The 20,744-nt window shown below is 34.1% G+C and overlaps 2 protein-coding genes across 3 annotated transcripts; both read left to right on the top strand.

Moving 5' to 3' along the window:
- The first annotated feature begins 1,178 nt into the window (after nt 1–1,178).
- Nucleotides 1,179–2,542, top strand: LOC120334401 (migration and invasion-inhibitory protein-like). The gene has a single exon (XM_039401918.2). The coding sequence runs from the start codon at nt 1,338–1,340 to the stop codon at nt 2,184–2,186; it is 849 nt and encodes a 282-aa protein (XP_039257852.1). The 5' UTR covers nt 1,179–1,337; the 3' UTR covers nt 2,187–2,542.
- On the top strand, nt 2,537–20,710 carry LOC120334389 (rho GTPase-activating protein 17-like). Of its 2 annotated transcripts, none has more exons than XM_078119627.1 (15): nt 2,537–2,673; nt 3,015–3,156; nt 3,731–3,813; nt 5,141–5,252; nt 6,165–6,362; nt 8,064–8,132; nt 8,644–8,725; nt 9,772–9,899; nt 10,928–11,127; nt 11,777–11,857; nt 12,733–12,852; nt 13,579–13,658; nt 14,268–14,481; nt 15,440–15,520; nt 19,551–20,710. In XM_078119627.1, exons 1-15 carry the CDS (start codon nt 2,615–2,617, stop codon nt 19,906–19,908), a joined length of 2,007 nt encoding a protein of 668 aa, XP_077975753.1. In that variant the 5' UTR covers nt 2,537–2,614; the 3' UTR covers nt 19,909–20,710. The 2 variants fall into 2 exon arrangements, with proteins under 2 accessions (XP_077975753.1, XP_077975752.1); XM_078119626.1 differs by lacking the exon at nt 19,551–20,710 and adding an exon at nt 15,801–19,367.
- Nucleotides 20,711–20,744: the final 34 nt, after the last annotated feature.

The following is a 20,744-nucleotide window of genomic DNA, read 5'->3' as shown; positions in this document are numbered from 1 at the left end:
TATATTATTTACGTACTTGAACAAAATAATCATTAAATAACCAGCTGTTATTATAATGTAGGTAAACGACGAAAAATCCGCCTATTTCACATTCATTGGATTTCTATTTTACGACTCTATACACCTCATACACAAATCTGATTTCCGACCGTTGGTGGACATTCTGACATTTGGCTTGGCTGGGCTGTTCCGTCGTCGACAGAATCTTCATTCATTCCACTTTCATATTGTATTAGCCTATAAACTATTCTAGATAAATGTAATTTGCGGTTCGGTAAAATATGATTAGCAAATTTTATTTAAATTTGGAAAAAGGGCCGTGACGTAACGTTACGGTATTAACGTCACCGGTACCGTACCGTACAGCAGATACCGTACCGTACGTAGTGCAGCATTATGGTAACCGGACGAGCAGACAAGAGGCCGTGGTTTGCCATATTATTATGCCTCTTTCCTGGGATAAATATGGAAATCTTATCCTTATAGGCTACATCTTTCTCTGTCGGTCTTACTACTTGTACTTAGAGCGCAGAAGGGAAGGAAAGAGCGCGACACAGCGCAGAAGAGATGGAAACATTTTTCTTTCATTATTTATTAGCGTCCATGAAATTTTGAACAATTTGATGGGAAACAGCATACAGTAGTAGGGAATGATCACGAGTTTTTATCAGTAATCTCAGAATCTTCAACATCTTTAAATAACCCAACATGACGTAATATGAGCACATCCAAAGTGACTTATACGGTAGTCACTTTGAGCACACCAATCAAAGAAAATTTGGAACTCCAGAAGTAAGTGCACCAAGAGGGCGCACAGCCCTAACACAGTATGTGTACCAGGTTATGGTGCGTCATGAAGTATGTGCACCAAGATGGCGCACAACCTGAACACAGTATGTGTACCAGGTTAGGGTGCGTCATGAAGTATGTGCACCAAGATGATGCACAACCTGAACACGGGTGCGTCATGTTTGGTTATTTGAAGATTACTGATATAAACTCGTGATCATTCCCTACCACTGTATACTGTTTCCCATCAAATTTTTTGAAATTTACGGACGCTAATAAATACTGAAATAATGAAAGGGAAAATGTTTCCATTTCTTCTGCGCTGTTTCGCGCTCTTTCCCTCTCTTCTGCGCTGTTTCGCGCTCTATTCAGTAAGTAGTAAGACCCTTCTCTGCCCGTGGTCATGCCCTCTATCAAACTGCTTTTTTCATGATTTGAAATCCAGGAATTGCTAAATACAGAAATATAGGTCTGCTCTCATAACTGTATATTTTTATTTCTTTCCTTTTTCATATAAAGATAACACAGAGACTCCTAGATACCAGAACATGGGTCCAAAATCTAAGACGCGGTCAACAAAACCTTATCAGGCTTCCGATAATATGAAGACTCCGAAACGATCCATCCTTGCATCGAAAGCTCGGCACACACCAGGAGGCAAAAACAGAGTCAAATTTTCTGTTGATAGTCCTGATAATTCTCGCTTACTAAGACACAGTCAGTGCATTGATGAAAATATTGCTCCACTTCCGAAACCTTTGCTCGGATATGATTGGATTGCTGGAGTCGTAGAAATGGATAGTCTGCCGAGATCTTCGGGCGGGGTTTCAGCTGTTGTTACTCAGGATTTTATCAATGAAATTGATGAGTTTCGAAAAACGAATCGGGATGAATGCAGTGGAAAAGTCGAAAATGCAAATGAGAAATATTTAACTCCGATTAAACCAAGAAAAAAATATCCAATCTCTCCAGATCCTGCTGATACGCAAGACTCTAGAATTCTGGATTACACAGTCAACTCTCGACTTTACCCTGTACCTGTTGATCCCAGCATCAGTGTTCACCCTGGTACAAAAACATCACCTCGTTTTATCCGAATTAGCGTTCCTAAATCTGTCTTAACAACTCCAAATAAATTTAAACGTTCCATTCCAAGATCCACCAATTCTGATTCCATGGCTTTACATGACCATTGCATGCAAGGCAGAGAATATTCTCTACCATCAAGAAACAGGGTGCCAAAGCCTAAGTTGTCTTCACATTTGGATCTTAAAGCTTCTCTTTTACCAGATCCGAGTAAACGAGTACGAAACGTTGGTGCACTTCACTCAACAATTGTGAATGTTCCACAATCACTCTCTGGATCATTTCATGACCCATCTTATCATTTTATGTAAAGTAAATTCATCATAATGAATAAAGTTTCTGAGTACAAAATATTTTTTTGGTGCTGCTTCGGTTTGCGATTTTAGTTAGTGTTAGGGACTGAATTCTATGTGAATGTCTTCATGAGATTATACACAATTGTGGTGCCATTTTTGTATACAATTGAGATCACAGTAATCAAGTGAGTTTGCGTACCAAAGTGGCATCGATTTTATATAACTAAGTTATGTGTTTTGTCTATTTTTTTGAATTGTTGCTGCTAATTCATAGAAACTGTATTTTGTAATTTGATCTTGTTGTCATTTATTTTTTTATCCATATGTGATATTATATATCTGTATCAATCTATTTTAATATGTATTTTTAGTCTTAAGGTTTTAGTTATATTTGCTTATTAAAATTAGGACAATGCGATAAATAATAAAAGACACAAATCAACATGAATTTCAAGAAGCAAGTAATGCGATATAGGCTTAAAGCCGATCAAAAAATTGGAAGGTGAGGCTCACCAAGGACCTATTTGTTCGCTGAATAACTTGATTTTTTCAGGTTTTTCTGCCCAATTGTGTTAAATATATAGACTTTGATATTATACCGTGGTATCTTACAACTTAAAATTTCTTTATAGAATTACAACTTGCCAAAATATGTAGGGTGATCATCATTAATTGCAGGCTTGTTTCTTCAATGGTATAATTATCAGCAAAAGGCTACATTCATATAATGATTCATTTAAATTTCCTATTTTTGACATATGACATCGTTTGGATGGTAATAACAGTTCATTTTTTATTAATGTTGCATATTTTTTAAATACCGTAATATCGTTTTTTTTCCAGAGCTAATAAAAGTGAAGTATTGACAGATGAACTTTTACTAATTGAAAAGAGACTCGAACACACAAGATTGGCATGTTCATCGGTGTATAAAAAGATATCACAATGCCTACAGTCCAGTGGTCCCGATTTAGATAAAAGACTGGTGAGAGTTTTAAATGTTTTAACAATCCCATGTAAAAAATATGTATGCCGATTCCAAAGTGACATTTCATTTTACTGTGTTATTTATTAACTTGTCCATATGTCAACACAACACACAATTTTTGTCTCTGGGCCGCATTTGCCCTGCAGGTTGCACACCCCTGGTATATATTACAGCAGTGGTTCCCAAGCGGTCGTTTCCAAGCGGCCAAAATTTAAATTTTTTTTATAAAATTACCCAACCCAAAAATATACTCAAACACAAACATCATTCAGTGCTATTATGACCGCAAAATTACTAAAGCAAAACACTAATTTTGACATAACATTTATTATCCAACTCTGTAACACCCAAGTTTTAGATTTAGACCAAATTGTTTAATTGTATTTTCTGTTTTACACAGTTCACAGAAGTTTTATTATCAGATGCCAAATTCCTCATTGAAAATTTTTTATAATTTTAATTATTAAAAATATTACCAAAAATTAATTATTGCGTACAAACATTTTGTTCCTTAATAATAAAGAATCTATTATTTGAATTCGAAGCAAATATTGTTTTCTAATTTTCACAGAAAAAGTTACCAGAAACCGCAGTTGCCAATGCTATGTTAGAAGCAAGTAATCAGCTTGCTGCTGAATCTGAGAGTGCTTTACAGTAAGTGTGATTTTGTGAAAGAGAATGAAATTATCGAGGCTATCTTTTATGAAAGTATATGATATTTCACGAAAATGCGTGTATTGGTCTTGTTCTGAGATATCATTCTTTCACTGGAGTGGTTTTTTGTTACATATTTTGTTTACTTATTTGCTACTATGGAAGTATTCATCTATTTGTATAAGACTTCTTTAGTCATTGTCTTGAGGTTACTATTTCTGATATGCATTGCATTGTATAATGCGATATGGCTTGTTTCTCATGGCATTATTAATAATAAAATGCAGAGGCGTATTTAAAGTTGAGTCAAAAATGGACAAAAACACTTGTTTATATGTGGACCAGACCTGATTGAACTGACAGATCTATCTTACCTTCAAATAGATCGAAAGATTTTCTGAAATGACGTACTTCGGCCTATTGTATTTCTAATATCTGCTACGCGAATTAGTAGAAACTGTGACTTCCTCCTTTTAGCTCATGACTGCTTATTGTTGTGATAGGAAACTTGGTTTCTATCACCACATCCTTTCTTTATAGGTGTAGCATTCATTATCATATTCCAATGGCCATAGCTGCCTGATAGATGAAAATTGTTATGTTTGACCATATATGGGGACTACATCCCTTCTACATAGTAAAAGGTTCATTACCAAATTTCAATGGCCACAGCTTCCCCGAAAGATGAAAATTGTTATGTTTGACCATATATAGGGACTACATCTTTACTATATAGTAATAGGTTCATTATCATATTTCAATGGCCACAGTATCCCCGAAAGATGAGAATCGTGTTATGTTTGACCATATATGGGGACTACATCCTTTCTATATAGTAATAGGTTCATTATCATATTTCAATCGCCATAGTTTCCCGATAGATGAGAATTGTTATATTCGACCATATGGGGACTTATTTGCAAAATTGGCATTTGACTAGAATCGATAATAAAAAAATAATTTTTATTGATTGACTAATCGTAAGTCTTTTTGGTTGCCAAAAAATTATTTAACGTGTGTTTGTTTAATCAGAATTTCTTACATAGAATAGAAGAAATACATCACTGGAACTTCAAAAAAATAACGTAATAGCATCAGGGTGATCATATAATGAAAATTTTATTCTGCTATATGTTACACTTTCCCACAAAATCCTGTTTTTAGGCAAATCCCATCTCTCCCATATCCCAAAGGGATGATGTGATTTCCTCAGATCAAAAGCCAACAGGAAAAGTTAGACGGTGTTATCTATCACTTAAGAATGGAAATTTCTCTAATACATTTAGTATATATTTATGAATCTTATTAATAATGCTTCAATTTTCAGGAAATCTTTGAAAGTTTGTGCTGAGGCTGAAACAGGGATTGCCAAAGAACGAGCGGTTTATGAAATGTTTGTCGAGGGCCATGTTATAGACCCACTTCATACCCTCGTAGAGGTAAATATCTGTGCTTGTGTGATGAAACTTATGATTATAGATCGGGTATGAGTGAAGATGTCTGTATTCTGATAATTTACCTTTCTATGATTTTTGCTTGTCCTTGATTTTGATTTTTGAATATCTAAATTGACTCGTTACCCTAAAAAATAAACGTTGTCCCAAAATCTCTATTTCCAATTCCGATGTATTCAATTTTCTATTGCTGTCTTTTTTTTATATAAATTAAATTCAGTCATTCAGAGCTTAGCTTTGCTGACTGATAAATATATTCTTGTGAATTAAAATTGATGAAATATTGATGGCAGTTAATTGCTTTTTAAATCTCAAGTTGGCACAATCAATACTAATTAATTACTTCTGTCTAATATTTATTATTTGCAATTCCCCAACGATTTGTCGTGCATAGTATGATATTATTAAAACTAAATGTATAAATGTAATATTAAAACTAAATGTATCTTGTATGTATGTTTTGTATTTATATTTCTAATTGGCATTCAATTAATATTGTTTGGAATATATTTGAAATGAAGTGGCTAAAACATTAGATGTAACTGTTAGAATCACTCTCGAATTCATATCCCATGCCACACCTCCAGGGTGTAATAAACTGGATAGGCAATTCCGAACCAAGAAGATTCTGATCCTCCCAAAGAATAGTAGCAACTTACATATCATTGGTTATCAGTGTTTGATATCAAGTTTATTCTAATGCCAGTAGTCAAAAAGTACCTGTTTTCATCCAAATATCATTAATTGAGGAGTTATGACACTCTGCTCATCATTTCGTATCACTTCGTATCACAGATTCACATTTTCCCTATTGCTTTACTTTCTCACTCGCATTCATCAGCATATTTTTTGCTTACTTACAAGTTCTGCTATAATTCTGTTTTATCACCAATTTAGACTGATATACCCAACATTCAAAAGCTTCGAGAGAGATTGAAGAGACTTGTACTGGATAGAGACAATGCACATTTAGCATGGCAGAAAGCATATAAAGCACAATATAACCCAGGAGTAAATATCCAAGTTATGTCTGCTAAGGCTGATACGATGAAAGATGAACTTGATGCTGCCATTTCAAGAATGGAACTATGCAAGGTGACAAATTTTGCTTTTTGTCTCTCTATATCAGTCGATCTTCGAGTAAAATTCTGTATTTACTATTATCGTATATCTTTGCATAATTATAAGCTGAGTTTAAAACTCAAAAAATGTGTCAAACTAAGGGGTTGGTTTATACTCACATAACTCTGATTTCACTCAAAATTTTGCTTAAATGCACATATCTCTGATCGCGCTCAAACGAAATGACATTATGCTAACATAATTCGACCAGCTACAACTCTATGCTAAGCTCTCACAATGAGAGCGTACGATTTGTAGAGTCGGCTTATATGCAAATTTTATAAATTCATCGTTTTAGGGCCATTTTAGGGGATCGACTTATATGCGAGGATGTACGTATTTACCAATGATTGGTGTACAATTGCATATTCATGATAGAAGCTTGGCAAGCTTCACTTCAAGTTTATATAAATCGATATTATTCAATTTGTAAAACCCTATCCTTATGCCATATGAGGTAACGGTTGTTAATGGTCTTTTGTTCTCTTATTTACATTCAATCATCTTTTCTATTGTTATTTTAACACTGAATGTGACGAATATCATGATGTGATTTCGAATGATTATCATTTCTTACAAAACAGTAGCCTACCTATTTGAACATATTATGATAGTGTCTGCTCTCCTTTTCGGATATGTAGTAATATTTCACATTCAAGCATATTCAAAACTGAATATTTCCTTATTCTTGATTATAAATTTATAAGTTTAATTGATAGATAGTAGCACAGGGTAGTGAAAGAAACATCGTTTCGATTGATTTATATTTTCAACTCTTATGTCAGCTCGATAATTTTTTAACTGAAAACCGTCAAGGTCCCATTAACAATGCATTTTCATTCCTTCACACTCATATAAACAATATAAGGCTAACTAACTGTAATTTTAAGAAATAATTTCTCCTTGTACTCAAATGGTTATTTGAATTATCTGAGTTTTTAAAATGCAACTTGGATACCCAATTAATTAACATGGTTAGAAGCTGCTGTTGCAAATCTTGAATGAAAAATGTGACTGTTTTCTGTAGTGGTCTGGAAATATTTTCATTGGAGTCATAGCCAGAGTCGTAATTTCAAATTCCCCTGGTCAGAGTAGGAATTTCAGACCTCTGATGATAATAATACGAGTCAAAATTTTTAACAGTCTGTTATTATAGAAGGTTCAAACTTTGACCTGGGGTCAGGGCTCGGGATCGGTAATTTAAAGTTGATTGCATATTTTCCCTGATTCCACAGCTCTGGTTTTCTGGTAGGTATATATATAAGATTTCGCTCTTGAATAAAATAAATATTCAAATTTGAAATAAAAAGAACGCTTCTTATCGATTTCCTATAACAGTAATACATCTTGGGAGGTAAAATAAATTCTGATTGAATCAATAATAAAGTAACTATGATTTATTGCTTCTGATATCTTTTGACATAAAAGTCAGCCATTCCTGGCTAAAAATTTTATTTGCATTTCTTATGCACGATGATAGAGCAATATGGCTTTACAAATAATACCATACAATAATCATGTTTTTGATCTTTTGTTTTTGGTATGTATATAAATAAAATTATTTATTCACAAGTTCAATGAGTAAATTTAAAATGATAAACTTACTCTTAATAATTAGTACGAAGTCCAGTGTTGAACCTTTTGATATGGACTTATTTTTCAATTTCTGATCAGGATCAACTTATCACAGAGCTATTCGAATTTCTTTCCAAAGAAGGAATTTTCGCTCAACATATGACTGACGTGAGTCACTTTATATTTATTGTTTTTGTCAAAACATCCAATTATTTTTATTATTACTTGACCATGCCTGATTATCTATAATTTAGAGATATGTTCCATTTCAATTTTATTTTGATTGATGATGTCATAGTTTATAGACTTCCCATATTGAATGAGTGTTTCATCAAAAATTCGCAAGTAGTATTTACGGTAATCAATATATTTATATATATTTACCAATGGAAATTGGTATTAAAATTTAAACAAGCGACTTTTGCAATTAGTCATAGATTCTGTTAAATAAAATATCTTTAAAACTGGAATATTATTATTCCAATACATTGTTTCGTTACTTTTTCACCTCTAAATGAATTATTATTTTTATCATCAATAAAACTCTGCTGAAGTGGTTCAAAACTTTTTGGAAAATCTTATTAAATTCTTTGTTTTGCAATTTATACCTTGAATACGTTTAAGAAATTTCATGCATTATCTAAAATCTCATCCTAATTATTCCTTTCTTTTTTTTCAGTATGTTTCCAAAGAGCTTGAATATCACAGGAAATGTGTAGCTCATCTTGAACGTTTGGAACCAGATTTAAAAGCTGCACAAGGTATAGTTTATGAAAACTCCTAATTTCAAAACTTCTATCACTCTATTTTTCTATTTCACAACTTTATATAGGGTATCTTAATTATCGAGCCAGTTTAGAATTATCCTCATCTGAATTATTTAGTATTTTAAGATTTTCAGCAGGAAACTGCATAAGGAGTTGAAAGGTTTTACACTATCTTCAGATTTGCATCATCACATCCAAAAATATTAAAATAACATTTGTGACCATGGTTTTAGGAACTTTAAACTGACTGATTATTCGCATTATTTCAAAATGCGAAAATTTGAAATATAAAATTAATTTACAATGCTTAGTTGTCCAATCACCCTATTTTTGGCGTGTATTCCGAACATTCTTTATTATACATATCATGGTTGTCGATTTGTGTACTTTGATGGCCGTTGAGTTTCTATGTATATTTGATTTTAATGTAGAGCATGATTTATGACACGTCTCTATAACACTGCTGGAATAGGGAAAAATATTTGCAAAAAACAGGCACAACTTTTATAGCCTACTGCTTGAGTGTTTGAAATAAGTACTTTTTCTACTATCCTTTGTAATGCAATTTCAAATTGGTGACCTTTGGTTTATAATAATATTAATAACACCTAATTTGGTTTTAGCTTTCTGGGGGTTAGCATTATTTTTTTATTACCTGGGCCAAATTAACAGGTGAAAGATTGAATATCCCTGGTGTGTGTTTCTACCATAGCTTCAAAATTTTCTGCCTGTGCTTAGTATATTTTTATACCACATATTTATATGTCTTTTGCTAGCACAACATGGCTAGTTAAGCTACTGTTATAGTTTGGAGGCATCTTAAACTTCTAGGTTTGGCCTTGCCTACTCGATATCTTGCCTTTTGGGTGATGTGGTGGGTATGGGATTTGAACCCAAGATTTTAACCTATGATACCATCATAGCTAAGTCAAGCTTTTTCAACCACCAGACTGCCCACTTCCAGCTTAATAAATTGTCATGATTTATCTTGTTCCGTAGTTGGCAATGATATAAATGGAAATGATTTATTCTGATTTCAGCAAATGCTTGCGTTCATTCTTCTTACGGAACCTCGCTGGTCGAGCATTTAAGAGTATCAGAACGTGAGATTGCAATGCCAATAGAAGCTTGTATATCTTGTCTTTTGGAGATTGGTGTATATGAGGAGGTATGTAGCGAGGATATCATATACAAATCTTAGGCATTTCAATTTCATTTGAAAATAGTGATATTTGATATAATGAATTCTGGATTTTAAGATTAGTTCACGAAAATTTTCATCTTTTTGTCTTCTTGAGTCTAAGATATCTACAGGTCTGAATCGTGTCAAAATTTATTCTCATTAGCGAAACTACAATTTCGGTGATATTTGTAAATTAATCTCGGGTTTATACCATGGGAATTGTGTGATCAAGTATTTCTCAAGCTTGATTGTGTAATATCCGTTCAGCTACCATTCTCTCAATGTACTGTAGTTAATGATTCATAAATAACGGATTTTATGACCACAATGGTATGTTGTCAGCAAGTATTTTACTGTGGTATTGTCATGCTTATTTGTATAAAACTAGATAACTTTTTTCTTCATAACATAGTGTCTGTATCAGAGCGTCATTTTTAAAAGAGAAACAAGGTCTAGAGCTGACGGGCAAACTACGGCCCACAGATGGGCCTGTTGGATAATTCAATCTGGACCACCTGATGCTGCCACAACCAAACTAAAACCAAATTTTGATTTTTCAGCTTAAAAAATAGCGAAGAAATTTATGTAGATTAAATGCGATTAAATTTATTTTGGGCACAAGGGTTATTGTTTTCCTTATTTGCTTTTGTAACACTGTAAATATTGTTCATAAAATGTAACTTTTTGCATTACACTTACATGGCCCGCCAGTCTAGTTGGCCAAAGTTTTCGGCCCTCGGTCCAAAAACCTTGCCCACCCCTTGTCTAGGGTGTACTGGTATTTATGCGTTATATCAAATTATTGTTAAAAAGATATAAAGAACTTTCTTTCACCACTGGTCTTTATGAGCTATATCGAATTATTGCTATCTGAATATAACGACATTATAATCCCTGTTTTAATAACAAGAAGACTTCTCATCTGAGTCAAATTTTACATACGAAGATTACTTTCTTACATTTCAATATTGATCAACGATTTTTGTAAAATGTCAATAATTCCTTGTGTTCAGGGGTTGTTTCGTATTGCTGGAGGTGCTGCTAAACTAAAGAAATTTCGTGCGTTGGCAGATGCAGGCGTCACTCACATGGCTGATTACGATGCACAGGATGATATCCACGCAGTTGCTGGAACTCTCAAGCAATATTTACGAGAATTACCAGATCCATTGCTTACTCAAGCTTTATATAATGACTGGTTGGCCGTAACAAGGTACAAATGCTTTTGAGGTCGTGTATAAATTGTGTGCTTGGAGTTCTCAAACTTACCGTACTAGCACTTTTTTCATAAGTTTTAAAACTTATGAATATTTGACTATTAGTTGTGGTTATACGAGTTTAACTACCTTACCTTCTACTAGTGCATCCATGATGATGATCCGCTAGTGCATTAATGTGATGATGTCATATTTCTTTCAGACTAATTTTTCAAAACATTGAGTCTTTTTTTGTGATACTTATAGATAGATGCCTTTGTAGCAATAGTCGCTGTGTCCGAAGTCTATTGTGAAAACAGCGAAAAAGCTAACGTAACTATCAGTTGCGTTAAGCAAGCCAACTCCCTTTCTTTAAAATATGCATTTGCGCTGGCGGATCCGTATGTATATAATGCAAGGATGCTTTTTGTAGGAATAAATATGACTATACTTTATAATTGAAGAGTTTTGCCTTTTTTACTAATCATGGAAATGTAACAATTCAAGTTGCTTCTGAATTATTATTCTTTACATTTGGTTGTAATTACTATTCTACAATGCTACACATCATATTTCTACCTATTTCCAGTTCATAACCAATGTTTTTCTATATTGTTATTTAGTTTGTGGCCCTTTCTTTGATTAATGTTTGTTATTCTGTTGCAGCATATCAGACAATGACACAAAACTTCGTGAAATCTGGACATTGATTGATAGAATGCCACCAGAGAATAAAGCTAATCTAAGGTATGTCAATCCCTCTCACGGGAGGGCATTTCAAGACGGGAGGGCATTTCAAGACGAAAATTTGTTAATCTTGTTCTGATAAGATTGAATCATAAATGGCAAAATGTTCCAAAATAAATAATCCAAATTACTGTGAAATTCAGGTCACCCGTGAATAATTCCTATTGACCTAATTTGCTGCAGTGTTATTCATGATATACAGCAAATCTATCTAAATTTCCTAGTATGGATTTTATGTGTGAAACTCGCCAAGTGAAAATATGTCTTATAACATACATACTTGTTATCCTCTTGTCATGCTACATCACCACTTTAAATCAGAGGTGTGCAACCTTTAATACAGTAGGGCCAAATACAAATAACTGGGTGAAACGTCAGAACCTTTTTTAACATAGGCTTCCTAGTAAGATTTCGCTTCGCGCAAGCTAGCTGTCATGTCAGGGCATTGTAACGCCATGCCCATGAGCATAGTTCAAAATTAGACTCGGATATAGGCTTGGAATTACTCGCACATACCAGATTAAACTGAATTGAAAACTTGTTTCGCGGGCCGCACATTTCTTCTTTGTGGGACGCATTTGGCCCGCAGGTTGCACACCCCTGCTTTAAATAATTAATCACTCCTATGTCGAACATTATTTATTATTTGTTGTCAAATAGTTTTTTTTAGAATATAAAATTATTGAATTTGTTAATTGATTTCAAGTGGTTTTCTGAGCATCATACATGCAAAGTTCACTTTCGCTCGGGCTGGTTGAAGGCGAGGTATTAAATAAATTTGTTGCTCAGTCATAATTCAAACAGACTCCACTAAATGGCTCATAAGTTTTTTGTTTCCTGTTTGAAAAAATTCCAAGACTTGCTTTTTGTTACAGATATCTCATCAAATTTTGTAGAGTTCTTTCTGATCGTCAAGAACATAATAAAATGAGTGCAGGCAATATTGCTCTCGTACTCTCTCCTAATTTATTATGGGCTCCTAATGACGACATTACGTAAGTACCTAGTTAAAGACATTAGTTTAGGAAAATTTGTGACAGGAATAGTAAACAATGCTTAGAAAAAGATTCAGCGCTCTCAATGTAAGTCTTATGGTTCTATGTCACAACCACAACTTGCCTCAAAGTTAACTGGACCAGTGATTTTTAAATGGTGGGGCGCGCACCACAAGGGAGGCGTAGACAATTTTTTGAGGGGACTTGAAGCTAATTAAAAATAAAAATATTTGTTAGATTTGATCTTGCCTGCCTTGTTTTGGGTATTTACATCCATCCACATATTCTCAACATGTTTTTTGAATAAAACATATTCTCGCCTTTCTATCCGTTATTTGTAGCTTATTATTAGCTAGAGGTGGGACGTGAGACTCGACAAATTCGAAAAAAGGGATGCGACTTGAAAAGTTTGAGAACCACTGTACTAGACTGGTACAAAGAGTGCAGGTTGTTGTGCAGTGTGGCCCAAAAATGACAACCAATAGATTTCTTATTATTATTATTTCTATAAAAATGAAGAAAATTCACCAAAAGTCAGTAAAAGTTTCAGTAATCTAGAAAGCTTTGCACGAAAGTTATGTTCAAATGACCTGCGCTTGTTCTGTTTATTTAATCACGTTGAATTTGATTGAGTTTTGTCGGTATTCTAAGCTTTTCTGGTATCCTTTTTGCAAATTTTTTTTCTTACTCGATCTGCTTGTGTCATCCAACACTTCATATTTCTAGGGCAAATATGATGGTTTCAAATTCTGTTGCTGGGATAATTGAATGCATGATAACTTATGTGGATTACTTCTTTCCTGGAGGTACGTTTATGAGCTGTTTTTTTTCTATTAATTTGTTAGTATAAAACATGTCTTTACTAAATGTACAGGAGCTCTGTTTGTACAAAGTACTGATATCGAAACAGTCAATTTGTGAACTATTTTGTACATTTTTAGTAAATTTCAAATGATATTGGTTCAAGATATTTCTGAGCTATTCCATGGCATGTTTAATTTTTTCTGATTTTATTTTTTGGAATGTGTCTACATTTTTACTTATTTGTTTTGTTGTTTTCTCAAAAATCTCCTCAAATCCCGATTCTTGTCTAAAAATTTTGTGTTATTGTTTCTCGAAAATCTACTCAACTCCTGACTCTCGTCTAAAAATTTGTTTTTTTGTTTCTTGAAAGTCTACTCAAATCCCGATTCTTGTCTAAAAATTTTGTTTTTTTGTTTCTCAAAAATCTACTCAAATCATGACTCTCGTCTAAAAAAAATTTTGTTTCTTGAAAATCTACTCAAATCCCAACTCTCATTTAAAAATTGTGAAATATTATAACATCTTATAAAAATTTAATTGAGTGGCTATTGTGAAACTTGAGTTGTTTTTCATTCCTCACAACTAATTGTTTATTTGCAATTACCCTTCAGAGCCAGAATTCAAAATACCTCCACTGCCTGCTCATCTAGCGGAGAAAAATTCAGGTCATGGTAGAACTCCCAGTTCGGGATCAGCAGGTGAACCATCTACTACTTCATCATCGTCATCTAACACTGGAACAAACAACCACAGTCACCCACAAGCAGCAAAATCACCTTCGCATTCTAGGAATTCATCTTCTGATGCCAATGTTGTCTTAAACCAGTGAGTATAACTTTAAATACTGGGTGGACCAAAAAAACAGGACCAATAAATTTCTCAATCACTTTTTCAAAAAATGGAAATTATTTCTTTAATACTTTAACTTCTGTTTGTGTATGATTGTACCCATAAGTTTCAGTAATCTCAAAACTGAAATTATGAAAAAATGTCCTAAATGGGGTCATGCCTAAAGCTAACAATAGAATTTATAGGTGGTGAAACTTATGTTTTCGCTTTTAGATTATTAAAATTGTTTATATTTGCAAGTCACATGTAGGGGAATTTTAGATGCAGTCTACTACCCCATATCAATCATATCATTGATATCTTGTTTTATCACAATTTTTTCTTTAAAACTTTATGATTCCGATTGTCATCATTGGTTACAAAATTTTTGTGCATTGTGGACAACATCCTATCAGACCTATAAAGTCAGTGGTTGCTACCAGACTTATTCATAAAAAGTGACTTATAAATGGTTAAACAAGGTGTTTCCAAAAGGGGCGGCGCGCTAGCGATTTACTAAGTGCGCCTGAAACTTGGTGTGTTGAACATAACTAATATATGATTGAATATCTTCCAGATTGTATTTATCATAAATTTTTTATTTTTTTACCTTAGTATGTCGTTTACTTACTGTTACACAATGTCTGCTGCAATTGTTACGTAACAATAGAGATAGACACTAGTTGCTGTAATTTGCGAGCTGCAGTTTCTTTATCTGCAGAAGTTTTGCGAACATGAGTTGTTTTTTCACTATTCCAATGAAAAATCAGGCAGAGAGTTAACGAAGAAAAGTTCACATTGCTTTTATTCTTTAGGCCTACATGTTTCTATTAGTGCGCTGTGAGGTTTTTCACTGATAATTTAGCGTCGCACGAACTAAAATTTTGGGTACCTACTATTTTTATTTCCATTGTTAGGCTGATTCCATAATAGTTTGCTATATTTTTTCATTCAGTCATCCGCATCAGGGAGAAAACACAAATACTCTACAAAAATCGAAAAAGAAGAAGGCCCCACCTGCTCCACCCGGCCCAAGGTATGGTTTCCCAACTCTTCGTACCTTTTATCATTTCCGTCATTTTCATGACTCGACTGTTTTCTCAGCTCCAGTTCCTGAATACTATTATTTTTGTTGGAATGAAATTGATCTTTGATTAGAGTTAGTAGCTGTTGCCGGCAATATATAAACTGCTCTATTCTGCATGTAAGATTCTCTTTATCTTTATCCCTCTCTGTTTTCTTGTGGTGTTGTGCTGGCATTTCTTTTTCCCGGACTTTTTTTATTTTGCATGATTCTTTTTATTTTCATGCTGCAGGACTTCGCCTACACCTGTCACAACAGGTCAAAGTGCTGCGTCACAAAAACCCCCGGTCGCATCGAAACGAATGTCAATGAAACAAAGACCTAATATGCCTCCCCCCGCTAGACCTGACGCATCTAATCAAGACGCCCCAGATCCTGCTCCCCATCCGAAACCCAGACCTAAACCCCCAGTAAGAAAAAGACCCGACTTGACGTCAGTACTAGAAAGTCACGCTAAATCAGATTCTGAAAAATTGCCCCCACCCGATGATCCTCCCCCACCTATTCCCGAAGAGGAAGTTGACGCTGCTCCGAAGTCTGCTGAAGGGGATGAGCCTGTTGGCCCGTTGAGTCCCGCCATGCCAGATTTACCACCCCCGCCACTTCCTTCTGAACTGGACAGCATGGGTGGTCCCAGTCTTATGTCAGAATTATCAAATGCTCTGGTTGTGACTGCTTCTGTAACAGAAGATAGTGATGAAGAGGAAGAAAGCATTGTGACTCAACTTTGATTATTATGATGTCATAATGGAAAGAGCTATGGATCAATGATTTCCCCATATATGGGTATGACTTGGCTGAAGTCATGAATCATTTCAATAAGAAAATTATATTTCTTGCTATCCTGTCATTTTATTCATACAGTATACAGATTCAATTCAGTTTGTAATATACACAGGATCTAGATCCTGAGGTTTGTCGAAAGGTTTAAGATCACTAACAATTCGGTCATTGAGCTATATATTAGTAAATAGTTTTTCAAAGCCAACAAGGCTACACTAGCCTTCTTATCCATCCTTTGAAATTAGAGCGACAAGTATTTCTTCAAAATATGATAGTTTCATATTCTTTGGGACTTGCGTTTAAGTATTATCATGTATGATTCAACATAATCCTATTATAATCATGTTATAAATTGTGGTTTTAAACAACAATTTTACTCATTTTCAATCAAAAAAACTCCATATTGAAGTTTTTTCTGCTCTTAAACACTTTCAGTTGAAATTACATAGGTATTCCTCTTGATAGTCATTTTATTTTTCGTTTCCATCATGAATATCAATATTAAATATACTTCTTGCACTGTTTGTTAGTATATATGTCATTCCATATTCATAATAATTTCTTTCATTGGATCTTCTCCCTTTATTAATTGTATTGTTTGTTATTGACACTGTACTTATATATTGTTCCGGTAATTTCCCAAATATTTATCATCAAACATGTGAGGTACGACGATATAGTTCCACTGTTTGGTCTATTAGTTTTGTTAATCGTATTGCACCGGTTTTGTCATCATAAGCATAGCTTTGCATCTCACAATAAAAATGTGTACCAATATGGAGGTAACTAATTTTGTTCGCCTATTTTACATAAGTTGTGTGAAGGGACTGAAGCCTATGGGCATGGGGTATATTCCCCTGGCTAAAACATGCAGTTCCTGAACTCGTAATAGAACTAAAATAAGGAAAATCAGAATAAAATTGTGGCCTAACTCTAACCTGGTAAACATACGGGAGTACCGTCAAGATATCCACCTCAAAAATAATACTCTTCAAAGCTTCATTGCTAAAAGCTTATAATGCCTAAATATTGAACACCTCCACTCTTGATTATAATTATCATGGCTGCTACAACTTGCTCTTTAAATAGCGTTTTGTAATTGTGAATTTACTTTGAAGATAGGATATATTTATATTGATAGTGAATGATCCTTATTTCCCATTAAAAATCAATGAACAAAAGCATTTGTATACTGGTAACTAACATGAATTTGTCAAATGTGGTTTATCTCGATATAACAGATGCTTAGTGGTCTCTGAAAACAATTATTATATTAAGCAAACATTTTTAGATTTTAATATAAACAATATTAAATTTTGATGAAATTGCGATCAACTAGACCTTGTGATAAACCGGGAATAAGTTATTGAACTGTTGTTATCAATATTCAGGGTAGTGCATTTTAATCATTTGTACATTTTCCTTATTGCTTGGTGACTGTATTTTTGATTTTGCATTTCAGCATACTTCGTCTGGTCCGCCAAACACTTGAATAGGATTGCATAGACGTGTATAATTTTTTGCTCTTCATTACCGATATTCGTCTTTTTCTTCCAATGTCTCTTAATGTTGCATTCATGTGTGAATAAATGGGAATGATTTATATTACAGCGTGGCCCAAGAAAAATATGACCCAAAAATGTCTTTACGAAAATGAAGAAAATTTAACTAACAGTACAACTTGTGTATGTTTGTACCCAAACGAATTACTAATGTAGGAAGATGTTTTGCACAAAAGTTCACTCTGGAATATGTTCCAAATGACCTGCGCTCTATTTTTTTGCGGTCTCTGTGTATATACCGGTAATGTTTAAATTAAATGAAGAAGATCGACAAGATTCATAAAATCGAATACCATGCATTTCATTCATCATGACTGTCATATACTTTCATCACAACTAATCTCTTTCTAATTTTTGCTTGCAAGTTTTTTTTGGTATTCCCGAAGTATGTGCACCAAGATGGCGCACATACTTCAGGAGCGCAATTTTTTTTTTATTATTATATTACTAAATGCATAACCGATATTTCATAGCTAACTATGTTCAAATTTGTTTCGTTTTTTTTTTGAGGTACTATGTATTAAGTTTTAAAATCTTTTATCATGCGTTTCAGGTTTTATTCAAATTTTGTAGCGCATGTTCTTAACATTGTTATTGTATCATATTGTCTGTGTGATTATTTAGAGCAGCGTTTCTCAAACTTTTATTTGCTCCGGAACACCCACGCTTTTTATCTCGCCCCGTGAAACACCAAGAAATTAGAAGGTAAAATTGATTGTTTGTTTCCAAAAAATTTTGCACATGGTAAAATTTAAATGTTTGCTGTAAACTTAACAATTTAAAAATCAGGCCATCGGTTAACGATATTAAACGGTTATCGGGGAGAGTTGGGAGACAAATTTACAACCCAGAGTCGCCGAAGTACGTCCAAGATTGCCATAGCGACCAATTTAGTCGTAATTTGATCCCTGTCGCAAGGAACACTCGGAAGAAGCTCGCAGAACGCAGTTTGGGAAACGCTGATTTAGAGCATTCTAATGTAAAATCAATTTCCAATTTTTTATCACATTTGCAACATCTGAAATTTCTTTTTTGTCACAAACCTGGGCCACAGATGAAGCTTTTTGCTATTTTTGATTTCTTCTCATGTCTTGGTTAGCAAATTATGAAATTTTCTTTCTTTGTTATATTCTTCTTGATGTGGGAATTTTTTTATTTCAATTCATGAGTGCAATGCTGCCCTTTGAAATAGTGTCTTAAGTTCGCACATTGATCAATATATAGTTCATCATTGATTTGTCTCAGTCTCCCCTATTGTCCAGTCTACGTCTATCGGCTGTTGATGAGAAAAACAATAAATCTAATGCATTACATAGGCAAATTCTGTTTCAATTTTAAATCTACTCAAGGAAAACACATTTTATAGAATGGCGGGGCTCTGATAAATTTATGATGGACTTAGTAGTTGTATTATACCAAATCATGGCTCAAAATAAAGAATAAAATAATTTTCATTTGTATTCTTTTTGTTTAGCATGAGTCTAGTCTTTGCAAGAAGGTTATATTTTTTGTTGGAATGCTTGTTTTATGCTACAAAATTACTTTTGAATCAAAGTCGCAAATCACGATTCCCGCCCGGGCAAACTTTTTTTTTCATAGTTACGATTAGTATAACAGTTGAATAATTTTGAAAACAGTTGGAAAGCGCCGTCTTCCACTGCGTTAAGTCCCACTGGAGACCCGCCTGCTATTCCGAAGCCACCCGTTGCAACAAGACGATCCAATTCTGTGAAGTATACATCCTCCAGCCTATCTCTACCGGGAGCTTCCGATGCATCAGCTTCGCTCAGTCGGCAAAAAACAAGTCCAAGAGCGAGGCCCAGGCCTATGCCAATCGCACGACGGCGGCTCCAATCTGTGGAAGATACTCCCATTCACATACCCTCCCCTGGAGTCCAGGAAATAACTAAAGAAGGCGGTGAAGCTAGCAGTCCGCCTATGCCAAATTTTCCACCACCGACGCTGCCACCAGGACTTTATAACGACACTGGATGAAACGAGATTCCTTGTGAATGTTAGGTTTGTGAGTAAAAACGATGTGCATAGTCCACGCCCAATTTTTCGTATTTTGTTTTTACGGTATTTTGTGTAGAATAATAAATTATTCTAAACGAGTCTTCTAAACGGTGTACATTAACACAATATTTTTTTGTAATATTCCGTCCTACAAAAATGGGGTCGATAGCACAAGTCAGAAGAAACGTAGCAGGAATAATTTTGTGCTAGTCTGCAGAAGGATACAGTCACCTTTATTCTTGCTACTGCATCTTTACATTATATGAATACGGATTCAACAACGCGAAAGCGCAGAAGAAGGATAAGTAGTCGGCAGCGCAATCGATAGCACAAAATATTTATATTTCCCCATTTCAGTAATTTTGGGCGGTTCGTACCTCTGTTTTCAGTAAGCCATGTTCTCGTTTTTTGTTATCCATTTGTTTTTTAGAATAGCCTATTATGTTTGTCTCACTATTTTCCACAACTATAATATTTTATAAGCTGGCATTCGCGGACTGATTAATGGGGATGGTTAGACTCGATTGGAAAATCCGAATCTATCTTGATCTCTATCTCGTTATAATATGTGTGCCCGATTGCAGTTATATATATATATTTGCTAATGGTTGTCAAAACTTACAAACACATTATTTATCCTAGAAAATCATACACAAGTGATCAAGTAAAATTTTAATGTTTCTATTTTCTGATGACATGATTTTTATCGTATAGTCGCCAATTTGTCTTCCCACATCTTACTTATTTCTAAGCAGTTGATAATAAAGTATTAAATATTTGACTAGCATTCAGATAGTTCTGGATTTATGGGTGTT

This window comes from Styela clava, chromosome 13, assembly GCF_964204865.1.
Source record: "Styela clava chromosome 13, kaStyClav1.hap1.2, whole genome shotgun sequence".
In the NCBI taxonomy this organism is placed as follows: Eukaryota; Metazoa; Chordata; class Ascidiacea; order Stolidobranchia; family Styelidae; genus Styela; species Styela clava.
This window is presented reverse-complemented; position numbering and strand designations above follow the sequence as displayed.

Bases quoted from the DNA above. Each gene is read 5' to 3' on its own strand.
- LOC120334401 (XM_039401918.2), top strand. From the start codon at position 1,338: ATGGGTCCAAAATCTAAGACGCGGTCAACAAAACCTTATCAGGCTTCC.
- LOC120334389 (XM_078119626.1), top strand. From the start codon at position 2,615: ATGAATTTCAAGAAGCAAGTAATGCGATATAGGCTTAAAGCCGATCAA. The intron at 3,157-3,730 runs GTGAGAGTTTTA...TAATTTTCACAG, and splicing joins CCGATTTAGATAAAAGACTG to AAAAAGTTACCAGAAACCGC. The intron at 8,726-9,771 runs GTATAGTTTATG...TTCTGATTTCAG, and splicing joins AGATTTAAAAGCTGCACAAG to CAAATGCTTGCGTTCATTCT.